A 24,115-nucleotide genomic window follows, 5' to 3' on the forward strand; every position below is an offset into this window, starting at 1 on the left:
TGAACTCTGTTCCTTAAGTTCAGCCACTGCACTCCACTGAGCAACTGGCATAGCCAATCCCCAGTGAAGGCATAGATGAGGAAGATAGGGTCAGCACCTGCCCTCCTGGCCTCAACAGATCAGGATGGAGGATTTAGGTGTTAGTAAAAAGTGGCTCAAAGTTCCAATGAAGGACAGGGAGCAAAGGGAGACTTCTTTCAGAAAGGAGATGTTGGAACTTAAATGTGGCTTGAGATAAGGAGCTCCAGGCATCTCAAGTCAGCCCTGAGAGGCAGCGGCCATGTCTGCCTCTCTGACAGCTATGCCCCAGCCTCCAGCTCAGCAGGTGTGGAGGCATGAATGAGTGAACTCATGGGAACTGGCCTCTGCAAAGACACGCAGTCCCCACAGTGCCCAGGAGCCAGGAAATGGTGAGCAGACACCAGCAAGACCAGGGAGGTGCAAGAGGCCACCGCTCAAGGTTTCCTCCAAGGAGGACTATGTCACTTAAGGAGTAGGGCCTCTGAAGGAATGTGAATATGGCCTGGAAGATTCCATCAACAGCTATTTCCTTCACGCCTACAATGTGCAGGTGCAGTGTCTGCTCCCAGAGTCGTCATGAATGAGGCCACAGTTGGCCCTGCCAACCCACTTGCATCAGCTAAGGCACCCTGAGAAATGTCACCTGGATCAGCCCTCCCTCCCATGTCACTGAACTCACTGTCTTTTCCCTGCAGTAAAACCTCCAACCGCTTTCCCTGTCACCGGGGTGGGGGGCCCCTTCCTCTTCCCACTTCCATCCAGCTTCCAGGTTACCTCCCTAAGAAGCCAAAGGCAATTTGGTCACATTAGTTGGTTGGAAATACTCCAAAATGTTAACCATCCTTATCACTGGAGGAAAAAAATGACAGGTGACTTCAGTACAGCACCCTCTCCTCTTCCATCAGTACCCTCCCTCCCATCCTTCCCCAGGTCCAGCCACTGGAAGTTCCCCCCAGCCCCCAAACACAGCAGTCACTTTCCCACCCGGTACTCCTGCAGGGGCTTTTAACCCTTACCTAAACCTCTGGTTTGATTTACTTTTAAATCCACCTCTAGAAGGTGGACTGAGCTTTGGAGAGCACAGGTTAAGTTCATTACTTTCTCAACAACTAGGAGAGAGCTGCGATGCACCTGCCGGCATCCTAGAGGCTGGAGACCCAAGAAAGAAGTGACAAGTCCCTGATCTCAGGGGGCAGACATCGGGGAGAAGGAGGGATGCCAGCATGGAAACACGCGTGTAAAGACAGAAACGCGCACATCCACACGATGTTCCCAGAGCCTGTGAAGCCAGCGCCAGGAGGCTGGGCAAGGTCACAGGAACCCGCAGTAGCTGCGGGTCCGAGCACACCTCGGCCTGCCCAGAGCCCAGCTCCCACTCCAGCGACCGACTTCGACTCCGCCTCACCGCGGAATGGGGGCGCCAGGCTGAACAGTATCCTGTGCCCACCCCTCCGTGCAAATCCCTCAAGGCAACCCAGCCCTCCGCGCAGGTCCCCAGCAGACCGCTGCCCACCGCCCTGGGCGCGCCGCTCCGCGATTACCTGCCAGCCAAACAGTCCCCACGGAGGTGCGCACTCTAGGGCTCCCGGTGCCTCAGGTCCCGCGTGCCCGGCTCTGGGCATCCTCATTGTCCCCGGGGCATCGGACCCCCATTGTCCCTGACCCCTGGCGTCTCCGTCCCCCGCTCGCTTCCCCCGCTCCAGCGTCTCCAGCCCCTGCAGTCCTCGGCCCCAGCTGTGGACCTCCGGCCCCGGCGTTCCCCAGATCCACGCGCCCTCAATGTCTCGGACGCCCATCGTCCCTGATCCCTGGCGTCTCCGCCCCCCGCCGCCGCCCCCCGCCGTCCCTGGCCCCCGCTGCGGACCTCCGGCCCTGGCTTCCCCTGGGTCCCCGCGGCCCCCGTCCCCCGCGTCCCCGCGGTCCTGGCCCCGCGCCCGCTGACGCCATGACGCCGCGGCGGAGGGAGGGGCCGGGGCGGTGCGAGCGGCGGGAGCAACGGGCCCCGCGGCAGCTGCGGGCGACGCGGTCGATGGACATGGGCACCCAGGGCTCGGGGCGCAAGCGGCTCCCCAATCGGGAGCGGCTCACGGCGGAGGACGACGCGCTCAACCAGATAGCGCGGGAGGTGAGCGCGCCGGGCTGGCAGCTGGGGGCGCGGGGCGGGCGCGGGGCCGGGCGGCTGTCAGGGTCCCTCCGGGCGTCTGTCCCGCTGCGCGTCCTTCCGGCTGAGCGTCTGGCCCCAGGCGGGCTGGCCCGGCAGGCGCGCGCAGGGGCGCGGAATCCCTGGCGCTGCACCCCGGCCGGGATCTCGGCGGCCTGCGGACCCGGCACTCGTCCTCCAGCCCCGGGCCCGGCCCGCAACGCTGCGCGCCCTCCCCCACCCCGGCCACCGGCGGCCGCTGCGCCCTCGGGAGAGGAGCCGGCGCCGCCAGCGCGCGAGGTGGCCCGGGCTGGCCGGGCGGGGGCGGGGGCGAGCGCCCCGCTTTGTTGTGCCGCATGGGAGGGGGCAGGGGCTTAGGCCCGACCTGGAGGCAGGGACGGTCCCCGAAGGCCACATGGCCATGCCGAAATGGCCGAGTCGCTCCGGTGACCATTTGTCGTGGATCCATCGATGTCACTCAAGGTGCAGCTCAGAGATGAACTTCGGGGTCACAGTGAATTGTTTCAGGACTGAGCCCGGAAACGGGTCCAGGCCACGGAAAGGTCTTCATTAAAGTTTCCTGGGCAGAGTTGATTGTAACTAAGATCGTGTTTGGTGATGAACTTTACCTGTGACAAATTGAAGGCGCACCAGAGTGTGTATTTGTACAATGCCTTTTTTATTTCCCTCAAGGGTTCTACCTTAAGGCTAAAGAATGTATGTGACATCCAGAAAGCCGTCCAGGGACAGAGAGCTGCAGCTTGGGAAAAGGGACCCCAATAGGTTGGGGACCCAGGGGGACAAAGGAAGCTTAATTTTTGACAGTGTTCCCTTTGTATCATTTGAACTGCGTGCCAGGTGGATGTATGAAAGCAAAGAAAGTCTCTGTATTGCAACCTGCCTCGCAGGTTCTCTTCCGTGTTGGGTTTGATGGCGGGCTATTCCACATGTGATTCTTTCCACAGGAAACACTTCTGAGCCATTTGGGCTGTTTGCCTCAGTCAGATATTCTGGGAGGGTCTACTCTGTAACCAGTCCTTAGGTGTTTGCAGTTGTAAATACCTGATTTTGCTCTTATGGACATGTGGCAGTCACTCAGTATTTGTTGAATATTGAGTGAATCAAGACTTCTGTTTTTCTCTGTATAAGATAGAAAAAAGCTTTCCAGGCAAAGCTTTATTCATTCCTGAAAGCCCACTGTGACCTCCAGGAGACCTCCAAACTCAGCCTTCTCACATCACACCAGGACTAAGTCTCCCTGGCTCCACAGCACTCCACCAGCTCTTGCTGCCCACACCCGGCGTGGCAGTCAGATGTCTTATTATTTGTTCACCTGTAGAAGGTGACATCCAGACAGGCAGTATCTTTTGTATCCCAAGAGCGCAGGGCAGAGCCAGACACATACTGGGTGTTCCTCAACGTCTGTTACGTTAATTAATAAACAAAAGAAGTACAAGGCATTTAAAGGACCTTTGGCTAAATATAGACATTTGCTAAATATAGTAGCTTGAGCAGAACTCCCTCCTGTGAAGACTGTCATTTATGTATGCATTTGACCACAGTGCCTAACAAGTGTTTCTTGCGAGGGCCAGAGGTGACCAGTGAATTGCAAGCCTTGTCTTGCTGTCTGTGGTTGTGGGGCAGAAGAATGAGAGGAATGAGAGTTCCCAAAGTTTGTCTTTTAACCACTGATGGTTTCGTTGTTTTGTTTTGTTTTGTTGACACAGTCTCACTCTGCCACCCAGGCTGGAGTGCAATGGAACAATCTCGGCTCACTGCAACCTCCACCTCCTGTGTTCAAGCAATTCTCCTCCCTCAGCCTCCCCAGTAGCTGGAATTACAGGTTCACACCACCACGCCTGGCTAATTTTTGTATTTTTGGTAGAGGCAGGGTTTCACCACATTGGCTGGGCTGGTCTTGAACTCCTGGCCTCAAGTGATCTGCCTGCCTCAGCCTCCCAAAGTGCTAGGATTACAGGCGTGAGCCACCGTGCCCGACGTATCCGCTGGTTTTCATAAAATAGATTGAAAGGAAAGGCGAGGGAACACTCCTTGGGTTGAGAGCCCCGGGGTCCTGCCTCCTGCCCCTGGAGATCATGTTGAAGTTACAGAGAGAGACTTGTGGGTCAGAGCTGGGCTTTGAAACGACATAGTTCTTTGCCAGCTGTGCCATCCTAGGAAGGTGAGTTACTCAATCTCCTCTGAGCCTCTGTTTTCTTACCGCTAAAACAGGGAAGAAGAAATTTCTCCTGGCTATCAGGATTAAAGACAGTGGGTAGCAACCTAAAGTATGTCACTAGGCAGTCGGTAAATGTGAGAGCTCCTTACACACCCCTCCCTGGAAAACCCAGCCATCGGCGCAGCTGTCACAAGGACTGAGTAGCACAGATTGATAAGGGTTGGAGGGAGCAGGTGTGACATGTTTTAGTACAAATTAAATTCTGTCTCCCAACTGTGAAAATGAAAATCACTATTCAAATGGCAAATACCTATGCCTGGAATTCACTGGGGTTCTCATGGGAATCCACAACACTGTCGGAGGTTCAGTACTTTCTTCCTCACTGGCTGACTCAACAGATACAGGTCATGGCATCCAAGTTCCTGCCCTGGGGAGACTGAAGAGTCAGGGAGGAACCCGACAAGGACCTGCCTTCCAGGAGTTGAGTCAGAAAGGGCTCGACACCTGTAGGTCAATAGTACTAACAGACACCAGGGAGAGATCTGATATAAAAAGTGCACAGACAGTGCTCTGAAGGTTTGGACGTGAGAGAGCATTAGAGGAAGCCAGTGGCCTCATAAGTGGCTTCCTGGAGGAAGTGGCATTTTGAGTTCTTGAAGGATGTAGCCACCAGTCAAGATGGTTTGGCTGCTGTGACAGAAACCCTGACCGGACTGGCATTGACAGCGGGAAGTGTATCGGCTGGAGCCCAGCAAGCTTGGAGGCAGCGCAGGATTTCCTGCTAGCCTCACCTGCGGCTCGGGCCTCTTTTTCCCACAGCACCTGCAAGGCTGGCTGGGCCGGGCCATCCTCTGCAGGTGGCCTCATCCTCAGGCTGACTTGCTTCATGGAAGCCGGCTGGCCTTGGCTTTCCCAGGCTGCCCCTCTGGAGCCCACACACCATCTCTTCTGGTGGCTCTTCCCAGAGAGCTAGCAGTATCTCCCCAGCAAATCTCCGTGTGACTGCCTGGCCACTTCTGCATCAAGCTCTGTGATAAGGAACATGGACTTAGGGGCTCAGTCTGGCGAGGAGGGTGGGTCTGCCCTGTGACCAGTCAGGCTTGTCCTGGGACTGGGGAGAGCCGGCCTCCCTGAAACACTTGGGAAGGTGCAGGGGCCTGAATGGAAACTGGGGAGCCCTTAAGAAAGTGGTGGGAATGGGCTGGCACTTGGGTCTGGCACCCAAGAATGTGCTTTCTAGAGGATAAGTGGAAAATTCTGGGCTGAGGTCATTGGGAAGCCTGAATCACCAGGCAAGGATGCGGGTTCCTATTCCACTGCCACAAGGGCAAGAGCTGGGCTCCCCTGCACAGGGCTTTGCGCCCTTCTGGGTAGAAGCAGGACTCGTGGAGGGATGCATTTCTACTTCCACAACCAATGTCCTGCTTCCACGTTCTGGTTGAAACTCTAGGCAAGCGTCTAGTAAAGGGAGTTACTTGCAAACGCTGTAGATGCATTATCGCAAGCCGGTTATTTTGCATTCTCTTGTCGTGGTGGAATTCAGGCGGGATGTTGTCTCCAGTACGCACCTGGAGAAGCTCGTTAGCACCAAAGGCATGAGCTGCGCCCCTCACATCTGGGGAGGGGTGTTTCCAACGCAGACAGTTTTTCCTCTCCGAGCGCGTTTTGCGTTCTGCTGGTGCGTTTCGGTAGCATCCAAACTTGTCATTCAGCATTCTGCAGCTGAGTAAAGTGACCCCGCTCTCACCATGTGATTCAAAGTATTGCTCTCATTGAAGAATACCTTTCCCGGTGGGACTGCCATTTGCGCAGGTTACATTAGGAACTCGCTGTGGGTCCTTGCGACTGTGCGCTGAGCTGCTTATCCCCTCGTGGTACCATGGGTACCCCTTCCTCACCCAGCAGGATGGGGGCCCTCTCCCCCATAACTGTTTCCACAGCCTCTTCTCAGAGCTGGCCCCACTGTGATCCATGGCAGGTGCACTGCTGCCCCACCCAGCTCCCCTTCACTGGCCCCAAGTTGACTCGTGGGCCTGCGGGCACTGGCTGTTCGGGCCTCACAGCCACCGCCTTTCACTTGAGCAGTGGCCAAGGCATCCCGTTGTGGAGAAGGAGTCACACTGTCCCGAAGGCAGCCTACAGCCGTCAAGTCACCATTTTGTGAGGACACAAAATATCCCCAGCCTTGTTTCAAGGTGCAACCAACTCTGTGATGCATTTCTGGCTCCAGAGCTCTCTCGGGGCCAGGCTGAGACCAACTGCAGAGGCCACCTCCCCGCCCAGCCCTTCCCTGACCGGCCCACCTCCCTCAGCCCCCTGCTGAGACAGGGCTCCCATCCCGTCCTGCCATGGGCTCTGCTTCTTGGAACCCAACATAAAGAAAGCTGTGCCCATCATTTTGGGTAGCTCATAAATATAGGATATTTTAATCCTAAGTCCCCCTTTCATGTTTTCTTTCCATCCTCCCCAAAGAGCCGTCCTATGTCAACCTGTCTGGAGGGAGCCTGTCTCTCTCCTCCTCAAGGCTGTTGGAGAACCAAGCTGGAGGTGGGGTACACATGTTCTTTTCCAGAACAGCCTGGAAATGGGGTTCAGTGTGGAAACTTCACCCCATGTCTCTCCAGCACTAACTTGACCTAGTCCCTCTGGAGTGGAGAGTCCAGGACTGTGCCCAGCTGCCAAGATGCCACTCTGGGTCCCTAAAGCAGTCCCCTGCCCTCAGGTGAGATGGCCCTGGGGCTGGTATTCACCTGCACGCAGCCAAGATGTCAGACTTGTCCCTACAGCCTATTTCACTCGATTTGAAAGTGAATTTCATGACTTTTTTCTCTATGAATTTGCTTTGCTGAGGCTGGCCAGCAGATCGCACTCTAACTGGATGCTGTTGGACACTGGTTTGCCATTGGGGCCATGTCCCGCCCCTTTGTTCCACAGGAGTGGGGAGGGGTGAGGGGCATTCAGTGCCCAGCAGGACCCAGGACTGTCCAGCCTCAATGACATCCTGCCTCCAGGTGTAACCCAGCTGCGGTGGAGCCACCGAGGGCCCTTCTGCAACGGACCCTCCTAAGCCAGACGCCCATCTTAGCAGGTCGTCTGCAAGGTTTTAGGAATGTGACAAGAGCCACGTTCCAGACGGATTTTTACCGACAGTCTGAGCTGTTGGGGGGCGCAAACACTGCGCCTGTGACCTTGTGCTGTTTGTGAGATTCCCAAGGATGCTTCTGGGTTTCTGAGTCCACAGAAAACTCAGCTGTAGACAGGCCTGCTGGTCTCCGATGGCCCTGGGCCCCACCCCACAGCTATTTCTGTCAGAGGGCCAGCTGTCTCCCTTCTTCCTTTTCTGGGTGACTCTTGAGCCACGTGTTGGCGGGTACTCAGGGTTAGGATGTGTGTGGAGGACGTAAGAGGCGGTATGGATGAGGGAAATCCGGGACCTGGCTTCTAGCCCTGCGTGTCCCCTGTGAGCACTGTCGGGGTGTGAGACAGGAAAGGAGGGGGTGAACGGAGGTTGCCTCTAAGGCCCAAGGTGTGCCAGGTACTCTGGAAGCTTCGCTCTCATAGTTTGTTTAAATCCTGTGGAAAGGGTTCAGAGTCTCTCTGTTTGACAGAGAGAAAACAGACTCAGAGACAGCATGGGACGTGGCTGGGGCCACCTGCTCATTAGGGGCTGTTTGTTCATAGCCCAGGCTGCTTCCTGGATCAGCCCCTCAGTTCCCTCCAAGACCCCATTCAGACTGTGTCCTGCAGGCAAGCCACGTTCTTCCCATACCTGGCATATGTTGTCCCCAACCGACCTCTGAGCCACCAGGGGTGACATTTCAGGAGAGAGAGTCCCATGTCTGTCTCTGCCTTCCTATGTTTCTCATCTTCTTTTTCCATCCTTTCATCTTTAAACAATTGATTTGTATTTCTCAGGCCATTCCCACAAAGCAGCTGGGTGGCCTTTTTAAAATATGTCAGGTCACGTCACTTCTCTGATTAAAACTTTCCAAGGGTGTCTTGTATACTCTGTAAAAGCCGAGTCCTTAAACGACCTGAGAGACCCTAAATGATCTGGTAATCATCTCCGTGTTTATGAATAACATGCATATGTATTACCCGTTAGTTTATCCATTGCAGACGCTGTCAGCTCCTTTATTGAAGGATGGCTTTCTAATTTCCTTCTCTGCATCACACTATAGTTTGCTGTAGTGTGGGGCTAAACGGATATTCACTGGCAGGACAGAGTACTTAAGAGTGTGGGTGCTAGAACCAGATTTCCTGGGTTCAAGTCCCCATTCTGTCCCTTATAACCATGACTTAGGGCAAGTCACTTATCGACTTTGCGCCTTAGATCCCCCATGGGTAAGATGGGGAAGTTCCGGGAGTATACCTCACCCAGGGCAGTTATGAGCATAAATGAGATATTTCACAGAAAGACCTCAGAACAATGACTGTCACATAGTCAATGCTGGTGACTATGATGGTGTGGCAGGCTATGTAAATAATGTCCATTGCAGAGCCAGGCAGTGTATTATAACCTTTCTTTCCTGATACAACTTTCTGCTGCTTCTAGAGTTAATGATTTATTTTCTTTTTTATTGCTCATCTGTCTACATATCTATCTTGTCTATCTAGATATCTACATATCTCCACAAAGTTTTCAGCAGAACCCGTCACAATGCTACGTTCTATTTCATTAAACGAATCAGATAATCTATCAATTCAATTTTATTCTCCCATGGAAATGTACCCACTAAAGACCTCTGTCCTCTAGGTCGAGTCTGGTCTGGGTGTCCTCCTCAGGGTTTCCTGCACCTACCATTCTCTCTGCCACCATTCTGAGAATTCCTTTTACCCCTTTTTTAATTGTTGTTGTTAGGGCCCTCATTTCTGGATTTCATATTCTCTTTTTCTTGGATTCCTATCTTATTTTGCTGGAACACATCCTTTAGTAGCTTTCCGAGCAAGAATGCCTTTTTTAAGTAATCACATGTCTGAAAACGTCTTTATTCTACCCTTACACTTGATTAATGCTTTGGTTGTATATAGAATTCTAGGTTAAAAATAATTTTCCAAAGAATGATAAAGAACACTGGGTCTTCTTCGACACAATTTCCAGTAAGTATTGTTAGCTGGATAAAGTAATATGCAGAAAATAGAAATAGTATAATAGTATGCTGTTCTTTGTGTGAGAAGGGTTGTAATTTGCCTGCATTTGCATAAAAATCCCTGGCAGAACACAATGGAAAGTGTGGGGATGGAGGTGGGAGCAGATTGTCAAGTGTCACTCTTCGTGCCCTTGGTATTTGAACCATGTGACTGTATCACCTAGTCAATAAAATAAACTAATAAATATCAAAAAAGTAAAATTAGGAATGAGGCGTAAGGCTCACACCTGTAATCCCAGCAACTCAGCAGGCTAAAGTGAAAGAATAGCTTGGGACCATGAGTTCAAGTCCAACCTGGGCAACAAAGTAGAACCCCTCCTCTAAAAAAGTATTTTAAAGGTTTAGCTGGGCATAGGGATGTATGCGTGTAGTCCCAGATGTTTAGCTGGGTGTGATGATGCATGCGTGTAGTCCCAGCTATCTGGGAGTGTGAGGTAGGAGCATCACTCAAGCTTAGGCATTTAAGACCAGCCTAGGCAACATAGTGAGACCCCATCTCCACAAAAAAAAGAAAAGAAAAAGTAACTGGGTACAGTAGCTCATGCCTGTAATCCCAACACTTTGGGAGGCCAGCGAGTGGAATGCTTGAGCTCAGGGGTTTAAGATCAGTCTGGGCAACATGGTGAAAGCCTTTCTCTACTAAAAATACAAAAATTAGCCAAGCATGGTGGCCTGTCCCCATGGTCCCAGCTAGTTGGGAGGCTGAGGTGGGATCACTTGAGCACAGGAGACAGAGGTGGCGGTGAGCTGAGATCACACCCTGGCACTCCAGCTTGGGTTGACAGAACAAGACTCTGTCTCAAATATATATATATATATTTGAAAGAAAAACTTTGGAAACTTAGGATCTTCCCTTTATTCTCAGAATTCTGGGTTCTTCCTCCACTTATTGAGCTCCTTCCCTTATTGGGTTCCTTCAATGAATGAACAGTAACTTCTGTAAGACAGAACAGAGAAACGAGTTATTTTATTTTTTGTCTTTTGGTAATACCTCATGAAGATTCTTCATCGTTACCTTCCACTCCTTCCACTAAGTTTGCCTGTTTTATATTTAATTTCTAAGATTTGTTTCATTGTTCTTTATTTCTCCTTTACAGCATCCTTTCACAATTCACTAATGTAGTGCCTTTCCATACTGCTCTAAGGATATGAAGCAAATTCACTTCATTTGAGGGTTTCCTGAAATGTTTTTTGTCCCTGCCTCTTGGTCTGTTTCTTCTGCTTCTTTTTCTCCTTTGTGTGTTTTACCCTCTGCCTTTCATCTTGGATTCTTTCCCGGATGTGTGGTGATCCTCGGCTACCCTTGCATATCTTAGAGGGAGGCGCTAAACATCCTGACTACAAATTGAGCAAAGGCCAGGAAGGAAGATGTCACGAAGTGCGAACGGGAAGCCACCCAGGCTGAAGTGTTGGTACCGGTCAGTGGTTCCTCAGGCAGGGCCAGGAGCTCTGATTTGAACCCAGTGCCCTGCCTTCGAGACCAGTGCCCTTGACCACCATGTCAGTGTTGGAAGGAAACACTTAATATTGCTTAATATTAACAAGCCAGACTTCTCTAATTTCATGCCTACAGAAGGAGTTTTAGTTTTGATTAAGGGACTAGTAGGGCTGGAAAAGAAAGTTGAAAATTAATCTGAGACATACACCAGGGAAGAACAGCTAACCTCTAGTGTCTACACAGCCCAAACAAGGGAACCTGTCATTATGGTATTCTTTTACTGAGAGTGAAATAAAATGTCAAATGAAGTGAGCAAATAAATACAGTAAAAAGAAAATGAGATTTTCATAGCTTGAGCATCAAAAATTGGGCTGGGCACAGTGGCTCACACCTGTAATCCCAGCACTTTGGAAATCCAAGGTGGGTAGATCACCTCAGGTCAGGAGTTCAAGACCAGCTTGACCAATATGGTGAAACCTCGTCTGTACTGAAAATACAAAAATTAGCCAGGTGTGGTGGTGTGCGCCTGTAGTTTCAGCTACTCGGAAGCCTGAGTCAGGAGAATTGCTTGAACCCGGGAGGCAGAGGTTGCAGTGAGCCAAGATTGCGCGCCAATGCACTCCAGCCTGGGAAACAGAGTGAGACTTTTTCTCAAAAAAAAAAAAGGCGGCGGGGGCGGAATAATTCACTTATTTACTTGGAAAGTTCTCTAAGATCTGAGATATACTTTCCATAAAACAAATGAAACACCTGGAGAGTTTAGGTAGGCAGAATATGATATGGCCTTGGCTGCGGGTAACCCTTGGATCAGCAAGTCTGCAAGGGCCGGATCTGTCAGTGCCTCCACTGGCCTATTAAATTACAAACTCTCCACCCACTCTTGGCTTGGGGAGCGAATGCAAAATCACAGAGTGGTCATGATCACATTTAGACTTAAAGAAATCAGGAGATCTAAGTTTGTTCATGGTTTTTGTTTTTGTTTTTTTTTTTTTTTTTTTTTTTTGAGACGGAGTTTCGCTCTTGTTACCCAGGCTGGAGTGCAGTGGCGCGATCTCGGCTCACCGCAACCTCTGCCTCCTGGGTTCGGGCAATTCTCCTGCCTCAGCCTCCCGAGTAGCTGGGACTACAGGCACGCGCCACCGTGCCCAGCTAATTTTTTGTATTTTTAGCAGAGACAGGGTTTCACCATGTTGACCAGGATGGTCTCGATCTCTTGACCTCGTGATCCACCCGCCTCGGCCTCCCAAAGTGTGGAGATTACAGACTTGAGCCACCGCGCCCGGCCTTGTTCATGTATTTTTAACCTGCATCATGTAGGTTTATCAATTTTGCCATCTTTGTCCTTGACTTCTTTCATTTTTTGTCTTTCACTTTCTCTGATGACATTCCTTTGGCATCTGGGAAGATGTGAGGGTTTCTGTGTGGTCCGAACAGCTAGCATGGCTCTACCCTGGATTCCCTAAGACAGCAGCCCCTAACTTTTTGGCACCAGGGACCAGTTCTGTGGAAGACAATTTTTCCACAGACCAGGGTGTGGGCAGTGGTTTGCGTTTATTGTGCACTTTGTTTCTATTATTATTACACTGTAATAGGTAATGAAATAATCCGACACCTCACCATAATGTAGAATCAGTGGGAACCTGGGAACCTGGAGCTTTTTTCCCTGCAACTACACGGTCCCAGCTAGGGGTGATGGGAGACAGTGACAGACCGTCAGGTATAAGAGCATGCAGCCTAGATCCCTCACATGCACAGTTCACAGTAGGGTTCATGGGCCTATGAGAATCTAATGCTGCCAGTCTTCTGACAAGAGTGGAGCTCAGGAGGGAATGTGAGTGATGGGGAGTGGCTGTAAGTACAGATGAAGCTTTGCTCACTGCTGTGCGGCACAGTTCCTAATAGGCCACGGACTGGTACCAGTCTGTGCCCTGGGGGTTGGGGAACCCTGGCCTAAGATATTGCTTTAAATTACCCCCGGCATATTTTCAAATCACCCAAAGTTGTGCTGTTTACGGGACTCTGCTCTGCATCTCTGCAGCGCATGGTGGTAGCCACCAGCCCTATGGAGTTACTGAGCACTTGAAATGTGGTTAGTGCAGTTGAGGACGGGCATGTCAAATTAACATCAGGCCAATCATTGAAATATAAATAGCCACATAGGCCTCAGGGCTCTGTGGTGGCCAGTGCAGCTCCAGAGCAAGGATTTATCCCTTGTGGAAATACGTTGTAATAGAGGTATGTTCTGTAATGTGGGATATTTACTGACGACTTACATGTGGGGCCGCGTGTCACTCATAGAGCAGGAATGAATGGTGGTGCAGGAGGACTGGACTGATGGATGGACTGATCGATTGCAGGTTGGAACCTTTGTGGGGCTGTGGCCTCAGGGACCCGTGGGTCAGCCTTTTTAAGTTGTATGACCATAGGCAACTCAATGCAGCCCAGTCTTCTTTCCTTTATCTGTGCAAGAGGAATGCTGTCCCGTGGGGCAGTCACGGTAACGAGCTGAAGCCCACACACTGTGGGGCGTGCTGCCTGACACCTGCTAGACGCCAACTAAATGGTGTGTTGTCTGCTCGCTTCAGGTGGGTGGGTTACTGTAGAAGGGGGCAGTGGTGCTTCTTGACTAGCTGGGATGTGTCTCAGGGCTGAGATGGGGCTTGCGTGGACCGTGTAGGAAAAAACCGGGAAAGACGATCTCCCATGCCTACGAGGGACACAGACGGCCCTCGGGACTGATTAAACGAACTCAGAATAAAAGCAGAAATGGTTGTCGCTGTAGATATGTGTGTCTTTAGTGTCAGCGTCCCAGGGGACTTCTCATAAGTTTCAAGCATGTTACCATTCTTGGCACTGAGACGGTTAGTAATCACTTTTGCCTCTTGGTCTTGAATTCAAGAATGGGCAGTAAGATGCCATCAGATTTTTCAAGGCGCTTTGCCATCAAGCAGCCTAGCCTTGGTGCCCAGGTCTTTGGTTGGCTTCCCGGAAATAATGGGCCACCTCACCCCAGCCTTGTTCTGTGCTGTTTATCTTTGGGCTTATCTGACCTCTTAGAAGCTACTAAATTACCTGCTATTTTTAACCCATGCCTAGAGCCAGCTCCAGAGGACTTGCCACAGGAGTTGAGATGAGGTGATGGCTACATGGTCTTCCAGCTCTTCATTTCAGTATCTGAAGTGTTTTCTTTCTTTTGTCCTGTGTTAGGGTTTCTCAGCCTGGGCACTACTGACGTTTAGGGCCAAGAAGTTCTCTGTCCCAGGGGAGGACTTGAGCACTGTAGGGTGTTGAACAACATGCCTCGCTTCCGCCCAGTAGACACCAGTAGCTCCCCACTCCCCAGCTGTGACCACCATCATCTTCCAGACGTTGTCAAATGGCAGATGGGGAAAGAGATACCCAGTTGAGGGTCTCTGTTTCAGAGGGTCTCTGCTGGGTGTGTACCTTGAGCTCTGAACCACTCCCCTCAGCTAGAGAACCCCAGGTGTGCCAGTGGATACGACCGTTTGCCCTCCTCAAAGAGCCCTAGTTGACCACACCACATTCTTGGTGTTTCCTCCATTAAACCTCCTGGAAATTAGTATGGAGGGGCCCACGTACCCTGGAAGCTGAGATGGAGCCATGTTAGGTCAGCTGCAGGCTCAGGGAATGGAGACATCAGCTGCCATTGTGATTACATTTTGCTGTGCTCAGAAGTATGCTCGAACTGATGGCGGGGCAGGGGACCATCTCTAATGAGATAGCACAGGCTGGAGGCTTTATCATGGGAGTTTATCTCCCCCAGTGCTGGAGGCAAGAAGTCCAAGATCTAGGTGCCAGCACATCCAGTACCCACCTTTTGTCTGCATCTTCAGACCACTCAAAATCCAGGTGTGGCTGATGGAGACAGGACAGGGAAGACCCCCATCTTCAGTCTCACCTGTCGGGGTGGGACTGGAGACCCGTTCATCCTTCACGCCCCCAGGACCACCCTCAAGATGAGAAGGGGGACTGGGTGTTGGACAACCAAAAGATCAGTGACTGCCACATCTCCACAGTATTAAAACTGTCCCCATAGCTCCTGCAAAAGCACGTTGCCGAACTTCTTAAAATAGATGGCCAGATCATTGTCTTGTGCAGAAGCCCTGTGACGTCAGCCCAGGTCTCTGCAGCTCTCTGCATGACACTCTCCTCACCACCTCTGAACTGATCTCCAGAAGTACCATGCAGCCCCCTCCCTCCACTCCTGTTCCCAGTAAGAGAACCCTGAGAACCTGCAGTGTCTCTCCAAAGACTCCCACTTCCAGCCCTAGGGCTCTCTAAGGCGTGCATCTCAGCCTGCTGGGATGGGACGGGAAGGGACCATTAGCCATGCGAATGTTCCAGCATATTCATCTCTGTGCTTTCTACCTCTTGCTTCTGTTTTTATGTACAATTTGCAAAGGAAAATACACACATACACAGTCCCTCTCATTAGTTGAAAATTCAGATGTAATATTCCTTTTGGTTTAATAAATAATACTCTTAAAAAATAATATTCAGCACTTTGGGAAGCTGAGGCAGGAGGATCCCTTGAGCCTAGGAGTATGAGAATGGCCTGGGCAACATAGCAAGAACCCTTCTCTATTTAAAAAAAAAAAAAAAAAAGGCTGGGCACAGTTGCTCACGCCTGTAATCCCAGCACTTTGGGAGGCCGAGGCGGGTGGATCACCTGAGGTCAGGAGTTCAAGACCACCCTGGCCAACATGGTGAAACCCCATCTTCACTAAAAATACAAAAATTAGCCAGGCATGTTGGCAGGTTTCTATAATTCCAGCTACTCAGGAGGTTGAGGTAGGAGAATCACTTGAACCCGGGAGGCAAAGGTTGCAGTGAGCTAAGATTGTGCCATTGCATTCCTGCCTGGGCAACAGTAAGACTGTCTCCAAAAAAAAAAAAAAAAAAAATAGTGTTCCTTTTGGTTTAGGGCTTATTCAGTCTTTTCTCTTTGGATTTCTATTTTTGTGATTAGTGTCAAAATTTTAATCTATTTTTCTTTCCTACAAAGCTTTTCCAATTTTCCCTATGTAGAGCACAGTCGTTGGTCAATTACACTGAATATGTGTGCCGGGAGGACGTCCTTGCAGATCAACACGTTGCACTCTGTATTGTCAGCAACTGGTTTTTAAATACGATTTTTAAAAATATAGTAAAGTATACCAGGTTAAAATATAATATGCACAATAATATATGGTATAGTTTTGAACCTGCTTTTAAGTTTTTTGAGTTATTTCAAGTAAGGATACGCCTGCCCCTCGGGAGAACTTCCTAGGTGTCACCTTAGATGGCTGTGTGCTTCCCTTCTTGGGCTCTTGCAGGGTTTGGGGCTGAGTGAGGCTTTTCTTCAGGCAACATCTCAGTGGAGCCCAGCTCTGCTGCTCACTGTGTCTGTGACATGTGTTCTCACCCACCTCGAGCTTCCATTTCCTCTTCTGTAGAAGGAAAGCCAGGGTGGCTAAGAGGCCTCCTACCGTGATGCTTATCAGTTGTCCAGGCCACGCCCCCTCCGCAAGCACACAGCTCCCTCCAGCGTCACCTGGCCAGTGCTCCCCGCTCCCTGAGGTCTCAGCCGCCTCCTTGCCAGGTGTTCCCCCAGCTCCTCCTGGTCTCACCTATCGGAGCAGCTGTCATTTCCTCTCTTCTCCCCCAGCTAGACCACCTGCCCTCTGGAAGCCACACCAGCCCTGTCACAGGTGGACCTCCAGTGCCCGGCGTGGCCGCTGGCACACGGAAGTTACTGAGGACCCCCCTGCCAGAAGAAGGGAGGTCAAGCCACAAATGGGAATTCCTATTTAGTTTGGTGATTGTTAATATCGTCTTATTAGTTTGAAAGCTTTTGGATGTGGTGGTTTTTGTCCAAGCAGTTTAAACCGCCTCTGTCAGAGTTCATGTGTGAATTGTGTAGTGGGTTTCATTGATAGCCCATCCTAACTCCTGACAGGCTGGTCAGTTACCAGAAGAGATGAAAAGGCAACATTGTTCTTGTAGTCAGAGCCTCATCAGAATTCACCAGCTGGAGACCAGCACCACCCAGAAGCCTCGGCTGCCCCGGGTGCCACACTGAACTCCACGGTGAGTAGCCGTTTTGGGGTTTCTCCTGGTGTGAAGTTTCCTCCTGGCTCCCATGACTACAGACACATCCATGACTACAGACTACAGACATCCATGAGAGAGTCTTTGGGAGACCAAGGGAGAGTGTAGTGTACAGGGTCAGCCTTGGGTGCTGTGGCCGGGAGCCCTCCTCAGATAAACAACAGGCATCTCTGAGTCTCTGTTTCCATCAGGCAAGAGGGGGCAATATCGGACGGTTGTGAGGCGCGTTTGAGGCGATGCTGACAGGAGGCTTAGGATGGGCCTTCAGGGAATCGTGCTGGCCACGGACCACAGGTGTGCAGTTGCCCCCATCCACCGCCTGTGTTCCAAGACTTTCAGACTCAGAGGTCGAGGCCTGGCTTCTGCCCCAGCTTCACTCCCGGTTCTAGGCTCCATGCCAGGTTCCAGGCTCCAGGCCTCAGGTTCCCAGTCCCAGGTTCTAGGCTAAGGGATTTGGTTCCAGGTTCCAGGCTCCAGGCCTCAGGTTCCAGGTTCTAGGTTAAGGGTTCCCAGTTCCAGGTTCCAGGCTCTAGGATAAGGCCTCTCAGTTCTAGGTTCCAGGCTCTGGGCTAAAGGCTAAGGGCTCCCAGTTCCAGGTTCCAGACTCCAGGCTTCAGGTTCTAAGTTCCATGTTTCAGGATCTAGACTAAGGGTTTCAGGTTCCAGGTTCTGAACTCTAGGTTTTCTGTTCCAGGCTCCAGGTTGCAAGGTCTGGACTCCTACACCAGCTCTAGGCTATCCAGCGAGGTGAGGAAGGGTCACAGGGGCAAGTGTGCCTGCATGTCACCACCTCCTCTGTAAGGTGGGATAAATCCACCTGCTAGCCTCACAGAGTGCACATAAGGTCCCAATGGGAAAACATTGGAGATGAAGCACATGAAGCTTAAAGGGCTCTGCAGCTGTGATACGGTGGTGATATTATTGTCAGAAAAGTTTAAAATAAATCCTCACACTCAGATGTTTCACGCTCGTCTGTAGCTGCCTCTGAACACGTGTGCTTGTGGGCTGGAGGGCCACCGCGCACTCGCTGCACCTCTTTTGACACTGCTGTTGCTTTCTTCTCCAATTAGAGGAGATGTACACCGCTCAGAATTTGCTGGAAATGCGGGATCTTGGGCCCCACCTGTGCCACTGATCTTGAACCTCTGGAGGTGGCACCCAGCCATCTGGGCTTCTGACACACCCCTGGACAATTCTGGTGCACCCTCACCTTCAGAAGTTCTGCCTTTGGTAGATGGATGCCACTGGTATATCTGGCTCTAGAGGTGGGAGAATGCATTTACTCTCATGTTCTGCATTAGCAGAGGGTGGCTTTTTCCTACTCAGATGGCTGCGGAGTGAATGACCTCAGTCTTATCTGTTAGTGTTGCTGTGACCTTCCTGCTGGGCGAGGCTGCCTGCTGAGGATCTGCCCCCTCTCACAGGCATCCCTCCCTCCTCCCAGGGGAGAGCCTGGCCAGGGCCCCCAGCCCTGTGGGTCTGCACTTGGCACAGAGCAGACCCTGGATCACTAGGGTTTAGCGGCAGAAAAGTGAGTGAGTGAATGAACAAAGGAAGGAATGAATGAATGAACGGACTTAGCCTGACTTCACATAACTTTTGCAAATTCTGATTCTTTTCAAACTAGAACAAGATTTGAAAAGGCTTGTCAGAAGTCACTTACATATAAATGAAGGTTTAGGGAAGCAGGATGTAAGCTGGCCGGCTGTGGATTCTCAGGTTCATTTTGATCCCACTTCACTCTGGCCAGGGCGGTTTGCGACCTTACCCCTTAGATATAGAAGGGAGAGTTAAAGCAAGAACCAAATCCTTTTCCTGTTTGCTCTTATAGTGTTCCCTCTTTCCGGCTTCTCGTTTTTATGGCTTTTCCTCCCTCGTGTTTCTCCGTTGGCTTTTACTGTAATGTACGCACTCGGAAAAAATCTTCTGAATGATCCTGGTGATGGGGCTTTGGCCTCATTGGGCGTCGTGTACGATCGGGTTGCATTGTGCATTGCCGGCGCGATGAGCTCGCACTCCCTAAAAAGGCAATCGCTGTGTCCAGGAAAACTGCTAGGTTGATGGCTCATTCCCAGGGGCTGAAGTCACTTGGACCAAGGTTTGTAGGACATTCTCCCATATGGCTTCCCTGTTGGGACAGGGGGATTGGGCCAGAGGAATTTAGGTGTATTAATACACCCTGCCAGGTGCAATAAATAGCCGCCTTTGCCTGACCGTAACCTTACCTAAGTGCCATGCTTCTCAAGAGCCCTGGGCCCCCCAGGAGTAACTGAGAGCCTCTGGAGGAGAGCTACACCTCTGTTCATGGGTTAGAGGCAGGTGGCAGTCTGGAGAATTCAGATGGAAATAAAAATGAGTCAGTGTTGGGATGTGTTTTGTGAACCCGGAAAGCTTAACTAGAATGATCTAAGAGACTACCTAACCTGTTGTCAGCGATTTTTTTCTTAAACTGACAACAAGATGTTCCCACTAATGTCTCTTTTCTGTTCTAGGATCATCTGGGATGCACATTGCTTTTGGCATCAGGTCACCTTTGACTCCTTCAATCGTTGGCAATTGCTTAGTATTTACTTGTCTTTTCGACCTGGTGCTTTTAAAGAGTAGCTGTTAGGTATCTTGTAGAATTTGGATTTGTCTGACTAGACTGAGGTCTTGGATTTGGGGGGAGAATCTCACACAGGTGAAGTGCCCTTTCCCTCACGTCCTACAGGGACACACAACACCAACGCAGCTTCTCACTGGGATGCTGACCTCAATCTCTAGGCTGAGGTGGTATCTGTGGGTTTCTACTCTATAAAGTTACTGCTTCTCCCTCTCCCTACTCTGGAAGCAAGTCACTAAGTCCAGCCCACACCCAGGGAAGTGGACTTAGGCTGCCCATCCTGGCGGGAGGAGGATCAAAGCATTAGTGGTCCTCAGGCTAGAGCCATCACCATCATTAGTAAATTTGGAAAGAGACATTCAGAGGCTTTGCAGACATCCTGAATCACCCTGAAGTATTCTTCCACAGATAGGTCATTCTTCTTTTAGTGTGAATATCAAAAGCAGGTTATTCAGTGCAACAGTGAACTTGCAAGCAGGGACTGGGAAGCTCTGGAGTTGCCGTGACTCAGTCCCGTGCCCCTGGCTGTGTTCCCCCCTACTCCTCGCTGCCAAGATGCTGCTGGGCTCTGGGTCTCACAAACACCCGTGAGTGTTCTGCTCACTGCTGGGGACATAGACTCTGACACCTTCCTACCCCACACTGCTCCCCTCTCCTCCAGCTTGCCATCGCCGGAGGCAGCAGCGACAAGGGAGGTGCTGGGGGCAGCTCCTCCTGCAGGAGCTCTCTCTGTGCTCTGGGGCCTGACATGTATGGAAACAAGATATGCTTGGTAAATAATTCTGTTAACTTTGTTTTTTGGGAGGTGGGGTGGCCAAATACCAGATCATGACTTGAACGAAGGGTTTATGATGGATGGAAAGGACTTCCTTCATCCTAACTCAGCGTCACTTTATGATGTACTCAGTCACTCCCTTTTAGAAATTACCTTAAACAGTGGTGAGCAATGGAATTCCAGAACGATCGAAGAAACGCAGACCAAGCTACAAAGACGGACCGTCTGGGTTGCAGAGAAAGGTGACCTTTCCCTGGAAAATATCCACGCTCAATCTGTACAAAGCCCTGCCCACTGGGTTCTTGGGAGCACTGCAAATGGACTTGTTCCTAAGCTCCAGCCTGCTTCTCCACTCCTATGAGAAGTTAACTACTTTTTTTTTCTTTTTTTTTTTTGAGACGGAGTCTCGCTCTGTCACCAGGCTGGAGTTCAGTGGCACAATCTCGGCTCACGGCAACCTCCACCTCAACATGGGGTTCTCTTGTGTTTTTATTTTTGTTTATTGATTTATTTTGAGACAGAGTCCCACTGTGTTTTCCAGGCCGGAGTTCAGTGGCACAATCTCGGCTCACTACAACTTTTACCTCCCTGGGTCAAGTGATTCTCCTGCCTCAGCCTCCCAAGTAGCTGGGACTATAGGGGCGGCACCATGCCCAGCTGACTTTTGTATTTTTAGTAGAGATGTGGTTGTGCCATGTTGGCCAGGATGGTCTACATCTCCTGACCTCGTGATCCACCCACCTTGGCCTCCGAAGTGCTGGGATTACAGGCGTGAGCTGCCGTTCCCAGCCATTTTTTTTTCTTTTCCTTAGTTCTGTTCCTCACCGTGGGGACTCTGGGTAACAACAGACAGCAACAGAGACCGTGGTAGCTGCAGTAAAGGTGTTAACATGCACCATGTGTCTAAGCCCTTTTCATTTTCTTTTTAAAAAAATTTTGGGGCCACTCAGAGTGGCTCATGCCTGTAATCCCAGAAGTTTGGGAGGCCGAGGCGGGCAGATCACGAGGTCAGGAGTTCAAAACCAGCCTGACCAAAATAGTGAAACCCTGTCTCTATTAAAAATACAAAAAAATAACTGGGCATGGTGGTGGATGCCTGTAATCCCAGCTACTTGGGAAGCTGAGGCAAGAGAATCACTTGAACCCAGGAGGCAGAGGCTGTAGTGAGCCGAGATCGCACCATTGCACTCCAGCCCGGCAACTGTGTGAGACTCTGTCTCAAAAAAAAAAAAATTCTGAATATGTTTACTTAAACATAAACGTGACACCACATGTTCTCAGTCATCGGCAGGTGTTGAACAATGAGAACACACGGACACAGGGAGGGGAGCATCACACACAGGTCTGTCTTGGGGGGCTAAGGGAGGGACAGTGCAGGGTAGGGAGGTTGGGGAGAGAGAGCGTGGGAAGAAATGCCACATATAGGTGACAGGGGATGGCGGCAGCAAACCACCCTGCCATGTATATACATGCAGCAGTCCTGCATGATCTGCACATGCCCCCCAGAACCTAAAATACAATTAAGAAAGAAAACAGAAACATGAAATATTCTGATGGGTTTACAGGAGCAATTATTGTTACTAGGGAAGGCTGAAATTTGCTGTTTTCTTCTTTCTTTATTTATTTTTTTAGCGTATATGTTATATTTTGTTTCTTCAACTTCGAGTTCCGGCGCACGTGTGCGGGACAGGCGGGTGTGTTATGCAGGTAAACGTGTGCCACGGTGGTCGGTCATTCTGTCGCCTGGGCAGTAAGCCCAGCAAGCATGAGCTGTTCTTCCCGATGCTGTCTCTCCCCATCCCCGCACGGGCCCCCCTGCGTGCGCGTGAGAACATGCGCTGTTTGGTTTTCCCCTTCTGCGTTAGTTTGCTGAGGATAATGGAAGCCTTTTCCTTAATTCATTAAATGGGTAGATGTTTGTCCCTCCAATCCCTCATTGGTATTTTGAAGCTCTAGCCCCCAGTGTAGCTGTGTCTGGAGGTGGGGTCTCTGAGAACGTAATTAAGGTTAAATCAGGCCATAAGGGGGGTACCATGATCCAACAGAATTATTGTCCCTGTGAGAAGAGACGCCAGAGAGCTCACCGTCCGCACGCACACAAAGTGTGGGCCGCGTGTGCGCGCAGCAAGAAGGTGGCATCTGCAAGCCTGGAGTTTGCCGGCACTTTGGTCTGGAATGTCTCGGTCTGCAGAGCTCCAAGAAGACACGTTTCTGTTGTTGAAGCCGCCCAGTCTGCGGTGTTTTGTTACGGCACCCCGAGCAGCCCCAGACAGGCAGATACCATTATTCCCACGTGAAAACGGAAGAGACTGAAGCATAGAAAGGGGCTGCCTGCCTTGTTCCGTTGATTTCTCCTTCTGAGAGTTTTGCTTTCTGCATTTGCTGTAACGTTCAGTTCATAAAGGCTCCTGACACGACGGCTTGTTGTAAACGTCCCCACCCGACAGCATCCTCTGCCTCCCTTGTCCTCATCGGACACTTTTCACTGTGAATTCTCCTTTCTCTAATGTTAGCATCTGAGACCCTTTGCGTTGGTCAGGATAGGCCGAGCCTGAGGCTATAACAAACATTCTAAAGACCCAGAGGCCTGCAGTGACCACAGCTTCTCTCTCGGGTACAGTGGAGGCCATCGCGGGTCTGCAGGGCCTCAGCTCACTGGAGTCTCTCAGTCCCCGCCCAATGGGACGTGGCTCTCATGGCTTCTGCTGTCAGCACAGACTCATTCACTGGCTCCTAACACTTCTGCCCAGAAGCGGCACGTCATTTCTAGGCACAGATGATAGGAAGGTGCCAGGCAGGCTCCTCTAGCCAATGTAAAGGAGTTTGTGCAAAGCAGAAAAGGGGAAGAGCCCACCCATGGGTGCAGGGCGCAGGAGTGGGGTCTCTCCCTATCGCCCCATGGCTGGGCACTCGCTGCATACCAGGTTTTGCCATCTTTATATCTTCATGGCATTCCCATGAGAGGTTGGGGCTTCTGGCAAGACAGCATTTCAAACCATTCCTGAAGCAGGAACCACATCTGTGTGTGAATTTTCCAGAATCTGGGGGACGAACTTACTCGTTTCTCTGATATTCTGAAGAATGAGTACAGCTTCCGACAACAGCGGCATTCGAACCTGAAATAGGAGCAGCGTGTGAGTGCACACGTCTCTTCACTTGGTTTTGCTTTGCTTTGCTTTCTTTACTAGGGTTCTGACAAGCCACTCACGTGTTTCTGCGTTCAAGTTCCATCTGAATGACTTTAGTGCTTGTCAGCCAGCGGAGGACCCGGGCAGCCCTGAGCCCCAGCCCTTCCCCTAGCAGCCAACCAGACACCTGTGTTCTAAGGACACAGGAGCCTCGAAATAGCAGCGACTCAGAGCGTGTTTTCCTGACAACTGCCGATTCTCTCCTGACACCCTAATCCTGCTCTTTCCCTATTTTACGGATCGTTCTTTGCTGAAATTACTTGGCGCACATCAGAAGTGTGTTGTTTCACAAGTGTCCGGGGTGCTCGAGGTAATCTGGTATAACAAGATGCCCCAGGGCCAGGCGACGTTGGCTGCTGTTTATAATCCCGGCACTTTGGGAGGCAAGGTGGAAGGATCCCTTGAGGCCAGGAGTTTAAGACCAGCCTGGTAAATGTAGTGAGACCCCATCTCTATAAAAAAAAAAGATAAGGCAGTCCAGATACTCGTTTTGCGAACTTGGGGGAGTCAT

The 24,115-nt window shown here is 50.9% G+C and overlaps 2 protein-coding genes across 42 annotated transcripts in view; one reads left to right on the plus strand and one right to left on the minus strand.

Annotated features, from left to right (window-relative positions):
* Nucleotides 1-1,957, minus strand: part of RAB17 (RAB17, member RAS oncogene family) — a 59,284-nt gene extending 57,327 nt beyond the window's left edge. For both annotated transcript variants that reach the window (XM_078328900.1, XM_078328899.1), the window contains exon 1: nt 1,563-1,957. In XM_078328900.1, the coding sequence (XP_078185026.1) occupies nt 1,563-1,817 (255 nt within the window). In that variant the 5' untranslated portion in view covers nt 1,818-1,957. The remainder of the gene's footprint in view (nt 1-1,562) is intronic.
* Nucleotides 1,958-1,986: 29 nt separating this feature from the next.
* The window catches only part of LRRFIP1 (LRR binding FLII interacting protein 1), a 163,618-nt gene continuing 141,489 nt past the window's right edge, over nt 1,987-24,115 (plus strand). For all 40 annotated transcript variants that reach the window (XM_078328883.1, XM_078328885.1, XM_078328888.1 and 37 more), the window contains exon 1: nt 1,987-2,146. In XM_078328883.1, the coding sequence (XP_078185009.1) occupies nt 2,051-2,146 (96 nt within the window). In that variant the 5' untranslated portion in view covers nt 1,987-2,050. The remainder of the gene's footprint in view (nt 2,147-24,115) is intronic.

The sequence above is a fragment of the Callithrix jacchus genome, chromosome 6, assembly GCF_049354715.1.
Source record: "Callithrix jacchus isolate 240 chromosome 6, calJac240_pri, whole genome shotgun sequence".
NCBI lineage: Eukaryota > Metazoa > Chordata > Mammalia > Primates > Cebidae > Callithrix > Callithrix jacchus.